Source organism: Bombina bombina, chromosome 3 (genome assembly GCF_027579735.1).
Source record: "Bombina bombina isolate aBomBom1 chromosome 3, aBomBom1.pri, whole genome shotgun sequence".
NCBI lineage: Eukaryota > Metazoa > Chordata > Amphibia > Anura > Bombinatoridae > Bombina > Bombina bombina.
The window spans coordinates 187022451-187047810 of NC_069501.1; the positions used below are offsets into that span (position 1 = coordinate 187022451).

At 40.3% G+C, this 25360-nt stretch overlaps 1 protein-coding gene across 1 annotated transcript in view; it reads right to left on the reverse strand.

Annotated features, from left to right (window-relative positions):
• RIOX2 (ribosomal oxygenase 2) overlaps nucleotides 1–25360 on the reverse strand; it is a 231024-nt gene that overhangs the window by 190424 nt on the left and 15240 nt on the right. Inside the window, exons 2-4 of the mRNA XM_053706047.1 lie at nucleotides 22569–23003; nucleotides 20469–20588; nucleotides 4905–5033 (exon numbers count right to left, since the gene is read on the reverse strand). Of these exons, the coding sequence (XP_053562022.1) occupies nucleotides 4905–5033; nucleotides 20469–20588; nucleotides 22569–23000 (681 nt within the window). The 5' untranslated portion in view covers nucleotides 23001–23003. The remainder of the gene's footprint in view (nucleotides 1–4904; nucleotides 5034–20468; nucleotides 20589–22568; nucleotides 23004–25360) is intronic.

Sequence of the window (25360 nt, forward strand, 5' to 3'; positions counted from 1 at the left end):
GGAGGGATAGCGCTAACGAATAGCTGAGAGCCAAAATATCTAAAAAACTCTAATGAGATAGTACATTACTAGTATAAATAAACAATAAAAATCGAATTAAAATTAGCGTATCTACGTAGCCAAAAAAAGAAGGATTGGATATATATGTACAAATAAATCAATATTTATTATAACAATATAAGATAAATTCTAACATAAATTCTAACAGATAACTCCTATAAAAGATGCCGGCATCAGGTAAAAAATGAGTGTATCTAAAAGACTGGAATGAGAGTGACTATCTGAGGTTCTCAAATAAACAAAATTATTAGCAGAATTATTAGCAGCCTATATGACTAAACAGAATTATTAGCAGCATGTATAACTAACCAGAATTATTGGCAGCCTATATGACAAAAACAGATAAAATAACTACAAAGTCTATTAAAAAGTGCTTGATATCAGTATTCCCAAAATGGAGCTGATCCGTGGGTGATAATGTTTACCAGTGTGATCCGTGGGTGGTAATGTTTACCAGTGTGATCTCCTTAGGGGGTAATGTTACCAGTGTGTCAATTCAAAGACCGGGTAAAAACGGAGTGATGTGAGAAGTAACTTTATCTTCTTTCTGTATGGCTTTCCTCCGTTTTTTCAGTATCTGTCCGTCCTCCGCAGCAGGTATCCAGCGTGTGGAAATGGTCCCAGAGGGATCAAGTTCCGGGTTAAAGTTCAGTTCAGATTTCCAAATAGTAAAGCGCCGTTGTGCAATATTTCAGCCTATGAATGATAGACCTTTAAAAAGCACTCTGGGTTCGTTTTCTGTGGGTCCTGGGGCAGGGATTACACATGCAGAGACGGCTCACCTGTGATCAGTGACCGCTCAATGTACCTGTCCTATCCTCACCTGATCACAGGTGAGCCGTCTCTGCATGTGTAATCCCTGCCCCAGGACCCACAGAAAACGAACCCAGAGTGCTTTTTAAAGGTCTATCATTCATAGGCTGAAATATTGCACAACGGCGCTTTACTATTTGGAAATCTGAACTGAACTTTAACCCGGAACTTGATCCCTCTGGGACCATTTCCACACGCTGGATACCTGCTGCGGAGGACGGACAGATACTGAAAAAACGGAGGAAAGCCATACAGAAAGAAGATAAAGTTACTTCTCACATCACTCCGTTTTTACCCGGTCTTTGAATTGACACACTGGTAACATTACCCCCTAAGGAGATCACACTGGTAAACATTACCACCCACGGATCACACTGGTAAACATTATCACCCACGGATCAGCTCCATTTTGGGAATACTGATATCAAGCACTTTTTAATAGACTTTGTAGTTATTTTATCTGTTTTTGTCATATAGGCTGCCAATAATTCTGGTTAGTTATACATGCTGCTAATAATTCTGTTTAGTCATATAGGCTGCTAATAATTCTGCTAATAATTTTGTTTATTTGAGAACCTCAGATAGTCACTCTCATTCCAGTCTTTTAGATACACTCATTTTTTACCTGATGCCGGCATCTTTTATAGGAGTTATCTGTTAGAATTTATGTTAGAATTTATCTTATATTGTTATAATAAATATTGATTTATTTGTACATATATATCCAATCCTTCTTTTTTTGGCTACGTAGATACGCTAATTTTAATTCGATTTTTATTGTTTATTTATACTAGTAATGTACTATCTCATTAGAGTTTTTTAGATATTTTGGCTCTCAGCTATTCGTTAGCGCTATCCCTCCTCCACACTTTCTTTTTGAACTAAGGGTGTACTTTATGAGGTTAGCACACTCCATATTGGGATTAGCTAGGAGAGCAGAAGTGTAGTATCCCTAATCACACTCTACATTTTTAACCTGAATAATATTTGTTAGAATTGGTAATGGTATTTTTATTTTGAGGCTTTCAAGGCGTAGACACAGAAAAAATGAAATGGATGGGGCGGATATTTGGGGAATAAACCAATATTACTCAAATAGTTTGATACTACTACAATTGTCTGTTCTTTGATTTTTGATTTTATTTTATACTAATGTTTTAGTTCCCTTGATAAAGATCTAGATCCCATCTGGAGTTTATTCCTTTTGGCTCTTTAGTTGCTAGTTTAAATATCCCCTTTGCCTCTCTATCCAATAGTTTCCTAAATCTATCTCCTCCTCTCTTATTAGCTGGAATAAAGTCAATAGCTTGGAATTTAAAGGCTGTTTTGCTTTCTTCAGTGGTTATTCGATGATTAGCATAATGTTTAGCTACTGGTGTTTTGGGTGGATCCTTTTCTAGTGATGTCAAGTGCTCACGTATTCTGTCCTTCAGAAAACGACTAGTACAGCCTGTGTATTGTTGTCTACAAATTTGGCAAGTTATTAAATACACCACATATTTTGAACAACAATCTAGTCTATATTTGATATTGTAGATGCTATTATTTGCTGAGGATGTAAAGGTATTTGCAAGATGACAATGTTGGCATACATTGCAAGGGTGCTTACCACATTTGAAAAAACCTTTTTTAGAAAGCCATGTTTCTTTAGACTTTATAGTGGAATTATTGTAAACATATTGGATAACTTTACTTCCAATTGTTGGCGCTTTCCTGGATACAAATTTAACTCCATTTCTTAGGCATTTATCTAGTTTTTCATCTAGTCTAAGGATTTTTAAATTGTTGTTGACTATATTTTTGATCTGATTAAATTGTTTACTGTATTGTGTAACACAGAGTATGGTGTCACTTTTCCAATTTGTGGATGCTTTATCAGTTTTATTAATTAGATCTTGTCTCTTAATTTTTGCTATTTCAGCTCTATCTTTCATGAGTTTATTTCTATCGTATCCCCTATTGGTGAGCCTGTGAACTAGATTTAATGAATGATCTAGATAGTCACTATCATTGGTACATATCCTCCTAATTCTTTTTAGTTGTCCCTTAGGTATGGATTTTGTCGTATGGGCTGGGTGGCATGAATCAGCCCTCAAAATTGTGTTTCCAGAAATTATTTTTCTGTACAACTCAGTAACTATTTTTCGCTCTTTTACCTTTAACTGAATATCTAAATAATTTGCTTTATATTTATCAACTTGAAAGGTAAAACTTAGGTTTAAATCGTTAGTATTTAAATACTTCACAAATTCTTTGCATTGTTCACTGTTCCCACGCCAGATAAATAGAAGATCATCTATGAATCTGGCGTAGAAATCAATGTGACACCCATACACATTAACTTGTCCAAAGATATAGGTGGCTTCAAACCAGCCTAAAAACAAATTAGCATACGAGGGGGCAAATTTTGCCCCCATCGCAGTACCACATGTTTGCAAGTATAACTTAGAGTCAAAAATGAAGAAATTGTGTGTTAACAGAAAATTTACAGCCTCCACAATAAATTCAATTAGATCTGATGAAAAGGTGCTTTTCAATAAAAGATGGTATTCAATTGCTTTCAGCCCTAGTTCGTGCGGTATGCACGAATAAAGGGAAGAGACATCTACAGTGAGCCACATATTATTATCATTCCAAGTTCTATCTTCTAGTTTTTGTAATACATGTGTAGTGTCTTTGATGTACCCTGGTAGTGTGTGGACAAAAGGCTGTAGTATATTGTCTATCCATTCTCCTAGTTTTTCTCCTAGGGAACCCACCCCAGATACTATGGGTCTACCTGGTGGTGAGGATGGATGTTTATGGATTTTAGGTACAATTCTAAAATTGGCAATAGTGGGGGTAGGATTGTACAAAGTCACACATTTTTTGATCTAGGATGCCCAAATGTTTGCCCCAGTCTAGAAGTTTGCCTAATTGTTCTAGAGCAACTTATAGGGGAATTTTTCTTTGTTTATTATATCTTTATTTAGCTCTATCTCTCTATCTATCACCTATCTATATCTCTATCTCTCTTTATATATATATATATATATATATATATATATATATATATATATATATATATATATATATATATATATATATATATACACACATATATATATATATACATATATCTCTACTGTATCTATTTATCTCTATATATCTATTTCTCTCGCTATAGTATTTTTCTTATTTTTTTTTTTTAATTTACCAAAAATCCATCAATCAGATATATATAGAAATATTAAATTAAGAATAAATAGAACATATACTTCTATGTAAAGAACACTGGAATGTGAAATATTCTTATTTCATGTTGGGTTTGGCACACTTGGTTAAACGTGATTGGGTTAGGACATGAGTATGTTGTTTTTTTCAGTTTTTTGATCTCCATTGAAGTCTATGGGGGAATATATGAACACATTTGCGATATTTTTAGTTTCACTTTTTTTGCGCATCAGGTTATCGCTTGTACGCAAACATTTTAACTTTCAATTTGTAATAGGAGCGTAATCCGAAGTGCACAGAAGCTTCCGTCTGGTGCTGTTTACGCTTGAGCTGGAATAATAAATAGAACTTCACTCATAATCTTTAATCATAATGGCTTAATTGTTTGTAATCATTTGTTAATTTATATGTTATATCCTATAGAACAGAGAAAATATTGAAACGTCATTATTTGTCCCATTTTTCCCATTAGAAGATTGCGAACATTTAAAAACAGATTAGACTGAGTGCACAAAGTGTCAGATTTTCATACATTGCCATGGCTCAGCTCATAGCCAAACTGAACGCACATTGTACACACAGGAGCACAACAGTGGCTTCAGTGTTTTCCAGAATAGCAGGATCGAAGTTTTGGGAAAAGGTGTTATTCTAATGCCTCTTATTTTCACTATAGAACTGCTTAATATTCAGATGTATGTCCTCTACAGTAAACGTACAGCGAGCATGTACTGTAAAATATACTGGAAAGACAAATTGTTCCCATGTTTTGTGAATACTTGCTATCTTTTATGTCAGTTACCTGTCTACCACATCTGTACCTTTAATATTAAATCAAGAGTAGGTGCCCCAATAGTGCCTTCAGGTTCTACATTGTACTCTCTAGCGAGGTGTACTTTGGGTTCATAAAGACACCAGTGTTTCTCTCCTTCCAACTGAAGAATAAAAACCTGAAGAAGAAAAAACAAACATATCTAAGAGAGCAGGTTAAAGGGACTTTAAACAATAAATAAATTATAGATAGAATGATGCAATCAAAGAAAAAATTACATGTAGATGTATTTTTAAAGTTTAATTAGTTGTTTAAATATTGACAAAAAGTGTAAACTTTTAGTGTCTATAAAACAATGGGAGCTGCCATGTTGTAACTTAGGTTAGCTTCTCTGCTGTGGCCAATTAGGGACAGTTATAAATATGTCACTAGAGTGTGCAGCCAATGGCTGTGTGGAATATAACAGTGTCCTGCACTTCCCATTTCTATCAGGAACAGAAAAGCTCACAATTTCAGAATAGAATTACAGGAAAAGGGGACAAAAAAATTATTATTATTATTTTTATATATCCGATTTATCATGTTATATTACTACTGTATCTCAAAGCGTTTAATCTCCCTTTAAGACTGTATGACCTACCGGCTAGCTTATATCTGAAGAATTTTATTTAATAGCCATTAATAGGATATAATTTATTGAAAACAATTCAATGCACAAGACTGACATACTGGTTGTCTAGTGTCCAGAAAGTAACATGATATAAAACAAGGTAGCCCACGGCTACTTTAATAAAAAGCAGAGCAACAACTGGGTGTAATGGTATTGCTGAAAATGCTGTAAAAGAAAATCTAGGAAGCACATAAGGATTTTTATTCTGTTTAGCTATACAGTTTTTGTGGCAGATTCATTTATAATTTTATTAAAGGGACAGTGTACACCAATTTTCTTGACACTACTATAAAGAAGAATATGCACATATACTGTTCTAAAAATCCAGTATAAAACCTTTTAAAAACTTACTTAGAAGCTGCCATTTTAGCACTGTTGATGAGGTTAGGCTGGGACACCCAGTGAAAGGGGCTGGGAAAACAAAAAGAGCAGACACCCCCTCCCCCGCATAAGAAAAGACAGATAATATAAAAAGGAGCCAGCAGGAGTCTGTAAACGTGTGTATACACCTGACACTGTAGCGTTTGGTTAGGAATCAGCACAATGTTCTTAAAAAATAAGCAAAACATGGGGGGCGGAGCTACGCCGTGCTGGTGCATGGACGCACTGTAAAACAGCTCCGGAGCTGTTTGGGACCTTTGGGCATTAAGACTGGCATACATGTCACTTATTAACACTACGACTTCATCCTAATCAGTGTCTAACAACCCGGACACACCGTTCACTTAGCAACTTCGAGGGAGATCTTTTGCGGAGCTATCTGTAACAAGAGCTGCGGCCGCCATCTTACTGCTCTACGGATCCCTCATACAGAGCCCTGGACAGTGACTCGTACCGCTTGTTCTGTTTGTCCTGTGGGGCCTCCCTCCTGATTACGCTCCTGACCGGCTCTCATAGAGGACTCTGTCGGACCGGATTCCCCCCGGCTATTCCATCCGCCGGCGACCAGACCCGTAACGGCCTCCCACGTGGCTACCACAGGTACCTATCACTACGTACACATAATCTGGGCCCTGGTTCCCTCCGTAAACAAACCTCTCTCTCCTAAAAGCTACTAGTACAGGGGGCCACCACTCTCACCTCTCTAGGAAACCTATTTCTATGCAGTACCTGTTTAGTCTCCTTGAGTGGCCAGCATACTCACTCCTCCTTTAGAAACACTGTTTTAGCCGGTCCCCACCAATACCTGTATTTAAACCGCTGCAGCTCTGCTGGCTGAGCCCCCTGCAACATAATACTATTTTCAGCTAACAAGCCCTCCTGACATTTTAACGCATAGATTGCTAACATATACAGAAATTGGGACCTAAAGCTTAATCCAGAGAGACTATATTTGCCTTATTCATCAAACCTCCAAGACACACTTTGCTACTCTGTGCAGGAGTTAAGAGGACATTTTCTATATCAAAAGCCTATTTCCTATAAACTTTCACTACGCCACCAACATCTCTCAATATGGCAAGTAAGAAGGGAAATAAACCTGATAAGCCCGCAAAATCATTAAAAATCATTTTCACCCTCAAGAGACCGTGTCACTGGATAATACACAATCCTCAGAGCCGCCCTCCACTATCCTTAACCCCTCTTCATCCCAAGATCCCCTACAATCTATCCAGTCACAGATAGCGGGACTGCCATCCAAATCCGATACAGAATCCTTAAAGAAATTTATTAAAGATGAAATTAAGGACCTTAAAAAAGACCTTAACGAATTGGGCTCCAGAATGGAATTTCTTGAAGAGGGGCAGGATCATCTCAACAACATAGTCAGTACCAATACTCAAAACATTACTATACACGACTCCATGATCCAAAACTTAAACGACAAGATTGAAGACCTCGAAAATCGAGGAAGAAGAAATAATCTTCGCCTGAGGGGGATCCCAGAGGATGTCTCTGCTGAACAACTCAGGGCCTATGTTACAGAATTTTTTCACTTTCTCTTGCCCCAAGCCCCTCCCATACAGAACGAGGACATTGAGAGAATCCATAGGGCTCTAAGACCTCCTGCTAAACCACCTGCCCCACCTAGGGACGTTATCCTCAGATTTCTTAAGTATACCACAAAAGAGGAGATCTGGCAGTCCGCCAGAACCCGACGGTCCATTCAATTCCATAATCACTCCCTGCAAGTCTACCAGGATCTCTGCCCTCAGACGATCCAACGCAGAAGAGAGGTACGCTTTATCATCAAAACACTGCAAGAAAACAATGTCAGATACCGCTGGGGCTTTCCATTTAGCCTTATCATCTCCCACAATGGTGGCCAACTTACATATAAAAGCTTCTCAGACCTGGACCACATCTCCAAGAGACTTAACCTCAAATTTGAGCAACCTCCTGAGACGATCATCACTACTCAGCACCACCTGATGCAGTCGGATGAAGAGGCACCGAAAGAACAGAGACCCAGCTGGTCAAAAGTGGCTCCTAAGAGACGCAAAACATGCCTAGCCGCCTCTTCTACAGGATCCTGATCTGACCACTTAGTAATCTCCTGCTGAAAGCTACCTACTGGCCTCAATCTCTAGGCTAATTGATCCATTATCATCCCTTTGCCACACTGCCTTTGAGGGATTTGTTCCAAGTTTTTCTCCTTCGAAGATAATCCGCAAGTGACTTATACACTAGACTGGTACAGTATATTCTCACTACACCTGGGCTTATATTTATCTGCTTACCAGATTTACTATACATGCTAATTTGCCCATATGTGTGTATTGCCCATGTTATAAATATGTCATTATGCCCCTGGATGATGTGTTTGATGTCCTTTCCAGGCCATGGTGCTTGTCACGGTGGCCTGGACCGGGCTATTTCTCTCCTTTTGTTGTTGTTTGCCCAGTTTATTCATGCAAGTTCTGCTGTAATTGTTCATGTTTATTTTTGTGTGTTTTGCTCCAAATGTATTATGCTCATTCCCATGTGCCTTTATCGTGTTGCTCAAGGTCATTACAGATATATCTCTATTACCTCTGTTTATCTCTTCACTAGGTGTATTTGGTTGCTACGTGTCTGCTCATATTATTATGTTCTGCACTATATACTTACCTTTTCTTCTACCATTTTCCTCTCTCAGTGTCACTGACACATCATAGACCTTTTACCTTACTCTCATAACAGTCCTACCCTTTTAGGCGTCACCTCCCTACTCCTGACTTCAGCGCCCATCTATACACATAGACATGGATAGGAACCCCAGATCCATCACCATCGTTTCCCACAATGTAAAGGGCTTCAACACCCCCCAGAAGAGATCGAGGGCCATGAGGGAATTCCAAAAACTCAAACACGACATCATCCTACTTCAAGAAACACACTTCAAGAAAGGTAGGGAGCCCTTGTTATCCCTTAGGAAATTTGGCCAGGTGTATTTATCCTCTCATTCGACAAAACATAACGGGGTGGGCATATTTATAAGAAATCAGATTCCCTTTACCCCCTCCAATATCTATAGAGATAGAGAGGGAAGACTAGTGATTATAACTGGCCGGCTGTTTAATAAGACAGTAACCATCGCCAACATATACGCCCCTAACTCCAACCCTATTGGATTTACCACCAGTCCTGTAATATCATTTCAGAACTCTCTAGAGGTACCCTGATCTTGGGGGGTGATTTCAATTTGGCTTTTGACCCTGGTCTTGATTGTTCCTCCGGTCACACATCAGTTCCCCAAAAAACCCTAAAGTCGGTGAAGGCCTCCCTATCTAAACTAAATTTACATGATACCTGGAGGATCTACCACCCCCAGGAAAAAGATTATTCATTCTACTCATATCCCCACCAAAACTACTCCCGTATTGACTATATAATGATTGACGTTTCTAGTCTGACGCTAGTGCAATCCACTGACATCTCCCCCATAACCTGGTCTGACCATGCTAGGATCAGTTGCACAATGTCGTGGCCCACCTCCCAGAGACTAGATCATATTTGGAAATTAGATGAGTCCCTATTGTCCGACCCTATGGTTAAAATACAACTACAAGATAAACTTGAATCATACTTCAGATTAAATACCACACCTGGGGTCTCCCCCCTTAATATCTGGGAGGCACATAAGTGTGTCATCAGAGGGGACCTCATCGCAATCAAAGCGGATAAGAGACGGCAACACTCTCTAATCCTTAAAAATTTACTAGAAGAACTGACAAAGCTTCAAGACTCCCACAAGAGACACCCTAAGTCACACTCCCTTCTCGACCATATTCAACACAAACAAAAACAGCTTGACCTTCTTTTGGGGGTTGAGGCTAAGCGTAGGGCCCTTTTTCTTAGAAGGAGATTCTATGAGGGGGGAAATAAGCAAGGTAGACTGCTAGCGAGACTCCTTCGCAATAAATCTTCCAAAAAATACATCATGCACATAAAAGATGCTAAAGGGAAAACCTGGCACTCCTCCTCCGATATAGCCGACAAGTTTAAAACCTTCTATGAGGAGCTATACAACCTACACAAAAAAAGAGCCACTCCCTCCCAGGAGGCCATCTCAGAATACCTAACATCTATTGATCTGCCCTCCCTCTCCACAGATCAAAAGTCAGACCTAGACTCCCCTTTTACTTTAAAAGAACTCCAGTCAGCCATCCGCTCGATCCCCTCTGGCAAGGCCCCTGGCCCAGATGGATTTACTCACTCATATTACTCTAAATTCCTAGACATTCTGCCCCCCCCCTTTTGGCCTACTTCTTAGACATCGACAATAAAGTCCCCTTCCCATCCCTGTCCCTTCAAGCCCACATCTCCGTTATTCCAAAACCTAACAAGTCCCCTGACAGTATCCCTAATTATAGACCAATATCCTTATTGAACGCAGATATTAAAATTTACGCGGAAATGATAGCGACCAGATTAAATCGTTATCTCCCAGATTTAATCCACCGTGACCAAGTGGGCTTTATCCCTTTTAGAGAGGCGAGAGACAATACAGTCCGGAACCTATTCCTCCTCTGGCACGCTAAAACGCAAAATCTCCCCTCAATCTTTCTCTCAACCGACGCGGAGAAAGCGTTCGACCGCGTCGGCTGGCCGTTCCTCAGAGCCACCCTTCAATCTCTGGGCATTGGAGATTCTATGCTTCATAGAATTGTTGCCCTGTACGATCGCCCGACTGCTCGAATATCTATCAATGGCATCCTCTCCCCACCCTTTCAGATTTCAAATGGTACTAGGCAGGGATGCCCCCTGTCCCCTTTATTGTTTGTTTGCCTTCTGGAAACATTTGCAACCAGAATCCGACAAAACTCAAAAATTCAGGGTATCACGATCAGGGGGGAATCCTATAAACTCTCCTTGTTCGCAGACGACGTGCTATTCACTCTCACTGACCCTACAACGTCCGTCCCGGCCCTTATAGAAGAACTCACACTTTTTAATAATCTGACTAACTTCCTGATCAATTATTCCAAATCCGAATATCTGGGGGTATCCCTGCCGCCAATCCTTAGACAACAACTTAGCTCATCTTGCCCCTTTCGTCAATGCACATCTCACTTAAAATATTTAGGCACCCTCCTCACCGAGGAGATAGACTCCATATACAAGTTAAACTTTGCCCCTTTAAAACTCTCCCTAGAACGTGAACTTTCATCCTGGTACTCCAGACACCTCTCCTGGATGGGTAGAATCAATGCAATTAAAATGACGGCCTTCCCCCAAATTTTATATTTGCTGCAAACTCTACCCATACCCCTCCCCCCCCGATTTCTCTCTAGCTTACAAAAACTATTCACATCCTTTATCTGGGGTGGTAAACATTCAAGGATTAATAATAAAGTTATGATGAGTCCCCGTATCCATGGAGGTCTGGGAGTCCCTGATCTGAACCTTTATAACCATGCCATTTTTATACAGAGAATTGTGGACTGGAGACTCCACAGATCCCAGAAAAGATGGGTTGTCCTGGAGGAGCTCATAAACACCGGGTTTAACTTACAGTCTTGCTGCTGGGACCCGGGGGCGGGGTCGTGCTGGAAGGAATAGATAACCCAATCACCAAAGAAACCTTGACCCAATGGGAAAAGATCAATAGGCTTAACCCCTACCTCTCATCCAGGCCCTCCCCATTGACATCTCTACTTTTCAATCATGAGTTTTCCCTGACAACTTGTGGGAGACTTCCTATGAACCCTGCTCCCACGGCTGACATCTCCATATACCATATCTCTGAAAACGAACACCTTCTGACACAGTCACAACTTGTAGAGTCAGGCTTTACCTGGGCACACAACTGGTTCACCTTCAGGAGGACCCACCACTACATTACATCCCACAGCCAACATCTCAACATGCTGAGACCCCTGACCAACCTAGAAAAATTACTTTCCTCCTCTTCTACTCTTAATCACACCCTCTCAAAAATGTATTCCATCTTAACCTTTCCCCCCCCCCTGGCAGCCTACCCCATTCTATGGAATCCTGGGAGAGGGAACTAGGGGTCATTATTCTCCCCCAGATGGCCTCCTCTATGTTTATCAACACTAAATCCTCCTCCTCTTCTGCGGGCCTGCTAGAACTGAACTACAAAATACTCCACAATTGGTACCTTACACCACGCAGACTTCATAAATTATACCCCACAACTACTAACCGCTGTTGGCGCTGTGGTCACGTGGGCAGTGGCATGGGCCACATGTGGTGGTGGTGCAATGTCATCAACTCCTTTTGGAGATCCCTCATTGGGGAAATAGAGACAATCTTCCAAAAAACATTACCCTGCGACCCATTGCTATATCTTTTAAATAAGAATATTAAGCTCCCCTCTAAACCACTCATCACCCTATTTCGCATCTTCACAAATAGTGCCAAATCCCTTATAGCCAAAAATTGGAAGTCCACAAACCCTCCCACTCTTCAACAATGGAGAGCCAAGGTTTCAGACCTTCTAGAGCTAGAAGAATACAGGGCATATAGATTAGATAACAGGGACCATTTTATAACTGCTCAGAATATGTGGGAACAACACCTCAAATCCATTCTCGACTTAACAACTGCTTGATACGATATCATGACTATTCCTTTTTGACCCAGACACACCATTACCCTGACTCTAGCAGATACATAAGACCTTTGTTAATTCAAATATGAGCAAACGGCATCCCTACCCTATTTCCAATTAATCTTTTTGTCTACTCCTCCCTTTTTTCCCCTCCCTTCCCCTCATTTTTTCCCTCACCCTCTCGACCCTTCCCACTCTCCTTTCAGCCTTATATAAATATTAGTTATTTGATTTCGATATTGTTCACGAAACTGAATGTTTGTAACAGGTTTGTCCTGGCTGATTTCATGTTGTAAATTTCTTATAATCTCTCCAATAAAAAGAATTTGGAATAAAAAAATAAGCAAAAACAGAATTTATGTTTACCTGATAAATTACTTTCTCCAACGGTGTGTCCGGTCCACGGCGTCATCCTTACTTGTGGGATATTCTCTTCCCCAACAGGAAATGGCAAAGAGCCCAGCAAAGCTGGTCACATGATCCCTCCTAGGCTCCGCCTACCCCAGTCATTCGACCGACGTTAAGGAGGAATATTTGCATAGGAGAAACCATATGGTACCGTGGTGACTGTAGTTAAAGAAAATAAATTATCAGACCTGATTAAAAAACCAGGGCGGGCCGTGGACCGGACACACCGTTGGAGAAAGTAATTTATCAGGTAAACATAAATTCTGTTTTCTCCAACATAGGTGTGTCCGGTCCACGGCGTCATCCTTACTTGTGGGAACCAATACCAAAGCTTTAGGACACGGATGAAGGGAGGGAGCAAATCAGGTCACCTAAATGGAAGGCACCACGGCTTGCAAAACCTTTCTCCCAAAAATAGCCTCAGAAGAAGCAAAAGTATCAAACTTGTAAAATTTGGTAAAAGTGTGCAGTGAAGACCAAGTCGCTGCCCTACATATCTGATCAACAGAAGCCTCGTTCTTGAAGGCCCATGTGGAAGCCACAGCCCTAGTGGAATGAGCCGTGATTCTTTCGGGAGGCTGCCGTCCGGCAGTCTCGTAAGCCAATCTGATGATGCTTTTAATCCAAAAAGAGAGAGAGGTAGAAGTTGCTTTTTGACCTCTCCTTTTACCGGAATAAACAACAAACAAGGAAGATGTTTGTCTAAAATCCTTTGTAGCATCTAAATAGAATTTTAGAGCGCGAACAACATCCAGATTGTGCAACAAACGTTCCTTCTTTGACACTGGTTTCGGACACAGAGAAGGTACGATAATCTCCTGGTTAATGTTTTTGTTAGAAACAACTTTTGGAAGAAAACCAGGTTTAGTACGTAAAACCACCTTATCTGCATGGAACACCAGATAAGGAGGAGAACACTGCAGAGCAGATAATTCTGAAACTCTTCTGGCAGAAGAAATTGCAACTAAAAACAAAACTTTCCAAGATAATAATTTAATATCAACGGAATGCAAGGGTTCAAACGGAACCCCCTGAAGAACTGAAAGAACTAAATTGAGACTCCAAGGAGGAGTCAAAGGTTTGTAAACAGGCTTAATTCTAACCAGAGCCTGAACAAAAGCTTGAACATCTGGCACAGCAGCCAGTTTTTTGTGAAGTAACACCGACAAGGCAGAAATCTGTCCCTTCAGGGAACTTGCAGATAATCCTTTTTCCAATCCTTCTTGAAGGAAGGATAGGATCCTAGGAATCTTAACCTTGTCCCAAGGGAATCCTTTAGATTCACACCAACAGATATATTTTTTCCAAATTTTGTGGTAAATCTTTCTAGTTACAGGCTTTCTGGCCTGAACCAGAGTATCGATAACAGAATCTGAGAACCCTCGCTTCGATAAAATCAAGCGTTCAATCTCCAAGCAGTCAGCTGGAGTGAAACCAGATTCGGATGTTCGAACGGACCCTGAACAAGAAGGTCTCGTCTCAAAGGTAGCTTCCAAGGTGGAGCCGATGACATATTCACCAGATCTGCATACCAAGTCCTGCGTGGCCACGCAGGAGCTATCAAGATCACCGACGCCCTCTCCTGATTGATCCTGGCTACCAGCCTGGGGATGAGAGGAAAGGGCGGGAACACATAAGCTAGTTTGAAGGTCCAAGGTGCTACTAGTGCATCCACTAGAGCCGCCTTGGGATCCCTGGATCTGGACCCGTAGCAAGGAACTTTGAAGTTCTGACGAGAGGCCATCAGATCCATGTCTGGAATGCCCCACAGCTGAGTGACTTGGGCAAAGATTTCCGGATGGAGTTCCCACTCCCCCGGATGCAATGTCTGACGACTCAGAAAGTCCGCTTCCCAATTTTCCACTCCTGGGATGTGGATAGCAGACAGGTGGCAGGAGTGAGACTCCGCCCATAGAATGATTTTGGTCACTTCTTCCATCGCTAGGGAACTCCTTGTTCCCCCCTGATGGTTGATGTACGCAACAGTTGTCATGTTGTCTGATTGAAACCGTATGAACTTGGCCCTCGCTAGCTGAGGCCAAGCCTTGAGAGCATTGAATATCGCTCTCAGTTCCAGAATATTTATCGGTAGAAGAGATTCTTCCCGAGACCAAAGACCCTGAGCTTTCAGGGATCCCCAGACCGCGCCCCAGCCCATCAGACTGGCGTCGGTCGTGACAATGACCCACTCTGGTCTGCGGAATGTCATCCCTTGTGACAGGTTGTCCAGGGACAGCCACCAACGGAGTGAGTCTCTGGTCCTCTGATTTACTTGTATCTTCGGAGACAAGTCTGTATAGTCCCCATTCCACTGACTGAGCATGCACAGTTGTAATGGTCTTAGATGAATGCGCGCAAAAGGAACTATGTCCATTGCCGCTACCATCAACCCGATCACTTCCATGCACTGAGCTATGGAAGGAAGAGGAACGGAATGAAGTATCCGACAAGAGTCTAGAAGTTTTGTTTTTCTGGCCTCTGTTAGAAAAATCCTCATTTCTAAGGAGTCTATAATTGTTCCCAAGAAGGGAACCCTTGTTGACGGGGATAGAGAACTCTTTTCCACGTTCACTTTCCAACCGTGAGATCTGAGAAAGGCCAGGACGATGTCCGTGTGAGCCTTTGCTTGAGGAAGGGACGACGCTTGAATCAAAATGTCGTCCAAGTAAGGTACTACAGCAATGCCCCTTGGTCTTAGCACAGCTAGAAGGGACCCTAGTACCTTTGTGAAAATCCTTGGAGCAGTGGCTAATCCGAAAGGAAGCGCCACGAACTGGAAATGTTTGTCCAGGAATGCGAACCTTAGGAACCGATGATGTTCCTTGTGGATAGGAATATGTAGATACGCATCCTTTAAATCCACCGTGGTCATGAATTGACCTTCCTGGATGGAAGGAAGAATAGTTCGAATGGTTTCCATCTTGAACGATGGAACCTTGAGAAACTTGTTTAAGATCTTGAGATCTAAGATTGGTCTGAACGTTCCCTCTTTTTTGGGAACTATGAACAGATTGGAGTAGAACCCCATCCCTTGTTCTCTTAATGGAACAGGATGAATCACTCCCATTTTTAACAGGTCTTCTACACAATGTAAGAATGCCTGTCTTTTTATGTGGTCTGAAGACAACTGAGACCTGTGGAACCTCCCCCTTGGGGGAAGTCCCTTGAATTCCAGAAGATAACCTTGGGAGACTATTTCTAGCGCCCAAGGATCCAGAACATCTCTTGCCCAAACCTGAGCGAAGAGAGAGAGTCTGCCCCCCACCAGATCCGGTCCCGGATCGGGGGCCAACATTTCATGCAGTCTTGGTAGCAGTGGCAGGTTTCTTGGCCTGCTTTCCTTTGTTCCAGCCTTGCATTGGTCTCCAAGCTGGCTTGGCTTGAGAAGTATTACCCTCTTGCTTAGAGGACGTAGCACCTTGGGCTGGTCCGTTTCTACGAAAGGGACGAAAATTAGGTTTATTTTTTGCCTTGAAAGGCCGATCCTGAGGAAGGGCGTGGCCCTTACCCCCAGTGATATCAGAGATAATCTCTTTCAAGTCAGGGCCAAACAGCGTTTTCCCCTTGAAAGGAATGTTAAGTAGCTTGTTCTTGGAAGACGCATCAGCCGACCAAGATTTCAACCAAAGCGCTCTGCGCGCCACAATAGCAAACCCAGAATTCTTAGCCGCTAACCTAGCCAATTGCAAAGTGGCGTCGAGGGTGAAAGAATTAGCCAATTTGAGAGCATTGATTCTGTCCATAATCTCCTCATAAGGAGGAGAAACACTATCGACCGCCTTTATCAGCTCATCGAACCAGAAACATGCGGCTGTAGCGACAGGGACAATGCATGAAATTGGTTGTAGAAGGTAACCCTGCTGAACAAACATCTTTTTAAGCAAACCTTCTAATTTTTTATCCATAGGATCTTTGAAAGCACAACTATCCTCTATGGGTATAGTGGTGCGTTTGTTTAAAGTGGAAACCGCTCCCTCGACCTTGGGGACTGTCTGCCATAAGTCCTTTCTGGGGTCGACCATAGGAAACAATTTTTTAAATATGGGGGGAGGGACGAAAGGAATACCTGGCCTCTCCCATTCTTTATTAACAATGTCCGCCACCCGCTTGGGTATAGGAAAAGCTTCTGGGAGCCCCGGCACCTCTAGGAACTTGTCCATTTTACATAGTTTCTCTGGGATGACCAACTTGTCACAATCATCCAGAGTGGATAATACCTCCTTAAGCAGAATGCGGAGATGTTCCAACTTAAATTTAAATGCAATCACATCAGGTTCAGCCTGTTGAGAAATGTTCCCTGAATCAGTAATTTCTCCCTCAGACAAAACCTCCCTGGCCCCATCAGACTGGGTTAGGGGCCCTTCAGAGATATTAATATCAGCGTCGTCATGCTCTTCAGTATCTAAAACAGAGCAGCCGCGCTTACGCTGACAAGTGTTTATTTTGGCTAAAATGTTTTTGACAGAATTATCCATTACAGCCGTTAATTGTTGCATAGTAAGGAGTATTGGCGCGCTAGATGTACTAGGGGCCTCCTGAGTGGGCAAGACTCGTGTAGACGAAGGAGGGAATGATGCAGTACCATGCTTACTCCCCTCACTTGAGGAATCATCTTGGGCATCATTGTCATTATCACATAAATCACATTTATTTAAATGAATAGGAATTCTGGCTTCCCCACATTCAGAACACAGTCTATCTGGTAGTTCAGACATGTTAAACAGGCATAAACTTGATAACAAAGTACAAAAACGTTTTAAAATAAAACCGTTACTGTCACTTTAAATTTTAAACTGAACACACTTTATTACTGCAAATGCGAAAAAACATGAAGGAATTGTTCAAAATTTATCAAATTTTCACCACAGTGTCTTAAAGCCTTAAAAGTATTGCACACCAAATTTGGAAGCTTTAACCCTTAAAATAACGGAACCGGAGCCGTTTTAAACTTTAACCCCTTTACAGTCCCTGGTATCTGCTTTGCTGAGACCCAACCAAGCCCAAAGGGGAATACGATACCAAATGACGCCTTCAGAAAGTCTTTTCTAAGTATCAGAGCTCCTCTCACATGCGACTGCATGCCATGCCTCTCAAAAACAAGTGCGCCACACCGGCGCGAAAATGAGGCTCTGCTTATGCTTTGGGAAAGCCCCTAAGGAATAAGGTGTCTAATACAGTGCCTGCCGATATTATTATATCAAAATACCCAGATAAAATGATTCCTCAAGGCTAAATATGTGTTAATAATGAATCGATTTAGCCCAGAAAAAGTCTACAGTCTTAATAAGCCCTTGTGAAGCCCTTATTTACGATCGTAATAAACATGGCTTACCGGATCCCATAGGGAAAATGACAGCTTCCAGCATTACATCGTCTTGTTAGAATGTGTCATACCTCAAGCAGCAAGAGACTGCACACTGTTCCCCCAACTGAAGTTAATTGCTCTCAACAGTCCTGTGTGGAACAGCCATGGATTTTAGTTACGGTTGCTAAAATCATTTTCCTCATACAAATAGAAATCTTCATCTCTTTTCTGTTTCTGAGTAAATAGTACATACCAGCACTATTTCAAAATAACAAACTCTTGATTGAATAATAAAAACTACAGTTAAACACTAAAAAACTCTAAGCCATCTCCGTGGAGATGTTGCCTGTACAACGGCAAAGAGAATGACTGGGGTAGGCGGAGCCTAGGAGGGATCATGTGACCAGCTTTGCTGGGCTCTTTGCCATTTCCTGTTGGGGAAGAGAATATCCCACAAGTAAGGATGACGCCGTGGACCGGACACACCTATGTTGGAGAAACATTGTTACACAAACACTCCCAGATGGGCTATATAAATGGATCATCTAGAAAACATTTAAGCAAAGAAAAATCTAGTGTACAATGTCCCTTTAAGTTAGAAAAAATCTTATTCCAAAACATATCAATATTATCAAGCAAAGCTTAATAGGAAATGCACCCTGCTACATATCTTTCCCTAATTGGCTTTAGCCGGTAAGAACTGCAAATCAATGCATTTTATACCAGCCTTTTTGTCTATAAACTTAAGCTCGGATTGGCACCTCCAAATACGGCAAATGGTGGGTGGAGTTTGATTACTGAAAAACAAGTGCAGCAAGATGTTATTTTTTTATGTTTAGACTTGGCTGTTATTTTATTCTATAGCAACAAGCCAGAAATGTATTTTAATTACAAGGTGTTTACTGATCCTTTACCAGTTTAAGTGATAACGAGTAACACACTGCTCTTTGACAAGTAACAGGTTAATATCTATTAAATTAGCTTAATAAACAAATTCACTTTATATAGGATATACACAATCTTTCTACAGTTTGTATAAAAGGAGGGTTTTATAGGGATGTAGTGCTCAGCTGTACTTATTTGTAATTAATAAGCAATAAACATTCAGGACAAATAAACTATTTGGTATTTTATCGATACATATCTGTGTTTTTCTATAAAACACCAGAATTTAACACAACTGGACTGATGTTATGGTGCCCTCTGCTGTTAAGTTTTTGCAAATACGTTTAAGGCATATTCTAATGCCCACATAAAATTATATGATTCATTACAGCATGTGATTTTTGCATTGGTGTCAATCATAATTTATTGGCCGATATGTTTTCATTTTTCTTTTGGGCCCAAAAAGGGCACTTTTCATTAGGACAAGATCACAATAATGCATTTTCAGTTATTTTCCACAGCCACAATCACATTTTCAGCTTGTTCATAAAAGTCCTATTTTTAACATGGAGCAGGACAATTTGAAAAAGCCATAGGAGACATTTTTTTTAGACATTTTAGTATATGATATCCTATATAGCTAAGGGGATCTTTAGGAAAAGTAACATCAGGACCCCAACTTCTAGAAAAGACGTGTAGCAATATCTTTCTGTTGTTCAAAATCACACTCACATTTTCATGTTCGTCACTATCAGTACAGGTGTCTTCATAACGGGGTTTTCAAATGAGATTGCGCATTCGTGACCAGGATTTCAAAATACCCTATTGCAATCCAAATTCATCGTGGTCACTACTAAACACTCTTGATGCTATTTGTTTCTAGTAATGATGAGCATACTGGCATTTGTTCAATGACTATATTGACACTTTTAATATTTTAAAAGCATTGTTTTTTTCAGTGTTTACCTTTATTGGGTTTAAAAGCACCTGTTTTCCATTTTGACATAATATTAACACCTGAATTCAGGAAGACGACAACGGGTTTCTACATCTATTTCTAAATAAATAATCAGGTGTACCTATCTCCAAAATACTGCAGCCTGGCTTTTCTGATGATATAGCTGCAGAGATATAAAGGAGGTGGGGGATGCCGGTTTATTTTCTTTATTTTTTGAGGATATCTTGTCTAAATCAAGTATTAAATACATTGATAGAGCAGAACATTTTTGACAATCCCTCCCCAGAATAGAAAATCTTCCACAACCCAAAATAAAAACATACACAGAACCCAACCTTACCAAGCAACACTTGTTCTTAGACTTACAAATACCAACAGTTTGCTTACCTCAACATCATCGTAGTGAGGAGGCAGACCCTGAGAGTCTGGCGGGGTGATGTACACGTTGCTACCAACTAGAGCGCCGAAGAAGCATTCCAGCTTTTCCATAATGTGCCATAACTCATCCTGAAAAAGTATATAGTCATAAGCCTAAGGATTTAACAACATTTCCATTATCCACACCACTAATACCAGGTCTAAAAAAAACTTAACTTTTAATCTTGACAGCAGCTCCAGCTTCCTCCGGTCGTCGCAAGCCATTTCTGATGTCAGAAATGATGGATAGTTCATCCTCCAATCACGGCTTCCCCCCCGGGGAATCAGTGTCTGATTCAACGCCGTGATTGGAGGAAGCCGGATTCCTCATTTTAGACCCAGGAAGAGGCTTTGCGACGGGTGGAGGAAGCCGGAGCTGCTGTGAAGATTAAAAGGTAAGGTGTTTTTTTCACAACAGGAGTGAAATGTAAATTTTGATGAATTAAAGTGCCCCTGTTTTTAATCTAATTTTTTAAAACCGGGCACCTTAGCATCAAAATTTACTTTCACTTTAAGCACTTTTAGCTGGTCTTAGATATATGCAAGGACCATAATAGGCTAAAAATGACATGCTGTTAGAGCACGTAATTATATGAAGATCAAGCCTGCAATACTGTGTGTTTGAGCCCCGTAAAGGGGTTAAACACATAGTAGAAGAACCTCTGGTCCCTAACAGAAACCGCCACTTATCCAATCAACAGTGCTAGTTGCACTACTCAGCTGGGTAACTAATGCTGCTGATTGGATCAGTGGCCGTTTCTGCTTGGAACCTGCAATGCTCTGCAGGTCCCAAGCTGTACCTATAAAGTGTGTTTAATCCCTTTGCGAGGGTTAAACACACAGTAGTGAATGGTCGATAGTCTTATAATTACATACTGTAACGAATTAGAGCATGTAAATTGTAGACGATTATGGTTCTTTAAGACATGGTTCCTAATTTTGTTGAAAATCTAGAAGCAAACCTAAAATATCTAAGCACAGAACAGTGGCTGAACACCTTGGCTACCACTGTTACATAAGCAAGGAGTGGTTTGGTTTTAACCCCTTGCTTACAAAACACACAAAAAACAGGGTGATAAAGTCAGTTGTGTGTGACATATGCAACACTAATTTACCCATTCATACTAAATAAAACAAACACGTGTGGCTGTTTAATTCTTGAATACATACTGAAGAGATGTTACTACCCCCTGAACACAAGAGGGGGTAAATCAGTGATGTTTAACACCATTATTAACCAAAATGCTAGCTGCATGACTTGCAAGCATAGTTCTCTAGCCTGTCAGCAGCCAAAAGGCTTGTGGCTCAGAAACAAATGCCAGCTCACAGCCTGAGTCACTGATTCCTTCAGTACTGAATTGTGGCAGAGAGAAGAGCCAGTTCTGACCCTGGGCACTGGAGGGAGAAGCAAATCTTTCCTTTGCCATGACTTGCAGATGTGTCCTCCCTGGGCTAAAGAACAGTATGGTGGTACCATGTAAACCTATTCAAGAGGATTTTCAAGTGGTGCATCCCTGGACTGCAAAATAATAAAACAATTGCTAAAAAATTGGCAGCTTTAAAACCTTTTCAAAAGCATATAGAAAACTGAATTTAATGTCCCTTTAAAGGGGCAGTAAACCTAGCAAATAATGCTATATAATTCTGCACATAGTGCAGAATTATATAACATTAGCTTAGCACCAGCTTTGTAAAGCAAAGGGTTAAATAGATAGAAAACAATGAAAACAGAACACTATGTGCAGAATTATATAACATTTTCTAGGTTTACTGCCCCTTTAATATTATACTTAATCATGCATACAGTTTACTTTTCTAACATTTAATAGCAAATTCTGGTGGCATTTTTCTATTTACAAAGCTGCATAAACAGTAATGCTGTTATATTAGGAAGTCTTCTATTTTTTTGTCAATCTTTTTATTTGCTCCAGACTTTTGTTAATCTATTACATAAAAGCACAATGATCTAAACACAATACAAAGTATTTTCTAAAAAATACTCAATTTACCTATTGAACTTCTTTACCAAAGTATTTAAAGCTCTCTCTCATTATAGTGAATATGACTTACACTGAATCTCTGAGGTTGATGAAATTGTATTGTTGCTTTTCCACTGCTGAAGTCTTTCATGAGATGCAGGAAGGTGGCTTTTCCCTGCCTCGGGAGGGTCATTTTCTTTCCATTTCTGCACTTACACACGTTCACATCTCTGCCGTAGAATATGCCTTTTGAGGATATATGTTTCAAGTCAGAAAGCTTGAATAGGCTCTGATAGTAAGTGCCTAAATCATTCTGGTCTCTTTGAATAAGCAGCGGCTTTTTTTCCCAGTACTCAGCGAAAAAATCTTCAGATTTTATTGGTGCTATGAAACTTTCAAAAAGTTTTGTTGGGCTACTAAAGTCCAGAGGTGATTTGTACAACAATTCTAGCTCCCGAGGCACCTTGGAAGGAACAGGATCACCATCTTCAGTGTCCATACTTTTTCTTCCCCTCCGTGGCATGTTCTACGTAGGAAAAATCATTGTTAAACACTCTCTCTTACACCATAATGTCAAGTACCCTTAATACGCCCAAATTCATTCATTTAAATTTGTGCGCAGAAAGAAAATGTCTGTTTAAAGGGATGTAGTGCAAAAAGAAAATGCTCTAATACAGCATTTTATTATTGCTTTTATGTGTATTTAACTCCTTCAAAGGGATTAAACACACAGTTAAAGTCAGCTCTAGAGCAGCAATACACTATTGGTAGCTAGCTGAGCACATCTGTGAGACAATGACAAGAGACAAATGAGTGTAGCCACCAATCAGCTAGCTCACAATAGTGTAAGATATGTACATATTATTTTTCAACAAAGGGGGTTTAAAATGAAATGCTCTGCCTGAATTATGTAAGTTTAATTTAGTCTTTATAATACAATAAACAGCCCAACTCCAAGTGTGTGTGTGTGTGTGTGTGTGTATACAGTATGTATATGTAAAAAAATATAACTATACAGACTATCCAGTCCAGCACTATCTAATTCCTATAGCAATTATATAATATAGAGGTATGTCAAAAAAAGCAAGTACCCACGAAAGAAACAGAAGCAAAATAATATAACAGTTGAAAACATCAATGGCAATTTATTACTGTCACAGCTGCCAGATATGAGGGAAAATAAATATTACCATAGTGCACTATTATTATTATTATTCTTTATTTATAAAGCGCCAACAGATTCCGCAGCGCTGTTCATAGGTAACAGATAAAAGGACAGTACAATATGAGACACCAGACAAAATTTAACAAACAAATACAGGAGGAATTGGGAGCCCTGTTCCCGTGGGAACTTACAATCTAAATCTATGGAACTACTATTGAGCTCAAATTATATAAATACAGAGTAATAACCTGTGTTGCCACATACAGTTTTCAATTATATTAAAGCTACTGATGTACATTGTCCTGAAAGTTCACAGGCACAAAGACAGTTCCATCACTGCATCAGGGATCAAAGGGAGATGAAAGTTCAAATAAGAGCTATTGGGGCATAACGGGATCCTCGATAAATCCTTGGATTCCCTTTACCATAGCAAAAAGCGCTCTTAATAGCACTTCGGAGAATCCTATCATAGGGTTAATCTTCAGCAGATGGGGTAACACACAATATTATAATGCAGAATGTTCCGTATATTCACACAGCACTAGCGTCTACTTGTAGTGTACTCACTGTTGTGCTCCCAGGATTTTCCTGTAGTAGGTGGATACCTGTTACCTTGTTCACCAGGCACCTTTCAAATCATGCGCAAGAGGACCTGTTAGGTTTATCTCTTTTACGGCTTTTAACACAGGTTTTGCTCACCGGTCATCTCACCAAAAAGCAGTATCTTTCTAGTGCTGGTAGGTATACCCCTCATCCAGCAAACCAAGTTTGGGGATCAACAGAGGAGGAGGATAAAGGTATACGTTACAGTGCATGTAGGAGCCATGGTGAACAATCCTTATAAAGGGCAGATGAGCGGTATACCTACCAGCACTAGAAAGATACCGCTTTTTGGTGAAATGACCGGTGAGCAAAACCTGTGTTAAAAGCCATAAAACAGAGACGAACCTAACGGGCCTCTGGCGATGATTTGAAAGGTGTCCTGTGAACAAGGTAACAGGTATCCACCTACTACAGGAATATTCTGGGAGCACAACAGTGAGTACACTGCAAGTAGACGCTAGTTCTGTGTTAAATATACGGAACATTCTGCATTATAATATTGTGTGTTAACCCATCTGCTGAAGATTAACCCTATGATAGGATTCTCCCAAGTGCTATTAAAAGCGCTTTTGCTATGGTAAAGGGAATCCAGGGATTTATCGAGGATCCCGTTATAGCTCTTATTTGAACTTTCATCTCCCTTTGATCCCTGATGCAGTGATGGAACTGCCTTTGTGCCTGTGAACTTTCAGGACAATGTACATCAGTAGCTTAATATAATTTGATAACTGTATGTGGCAACACAGGTTATTACTTTGTATTTATATACTTTGAGCTCAATAGTAAAAACAATTGAAGATAGAAAATAGAGTGGCGCTAACAAGCTGAGGGTAATGATATAATCACAAATTGTAATATACTTAAAAGAGGAATTTATTAGCCTCTATAATCAGTAGATACTGATATAGTGAACCATGCTGACATAAAAATACAAAATTCAATAAAAAGTTGTGGCCACGCCTAAACAAAACAAAAAGTAATAAGGCAGTTTTAAAATTAGACGGTTATGAGTCATAAACAAGTGGGCTCAAATGTCCCAATTTAAAGGGACAGTAAACCTAAAAAATTATGTTATATAATTCTGCTCATAGTGCAGAATTATATAACATTATATT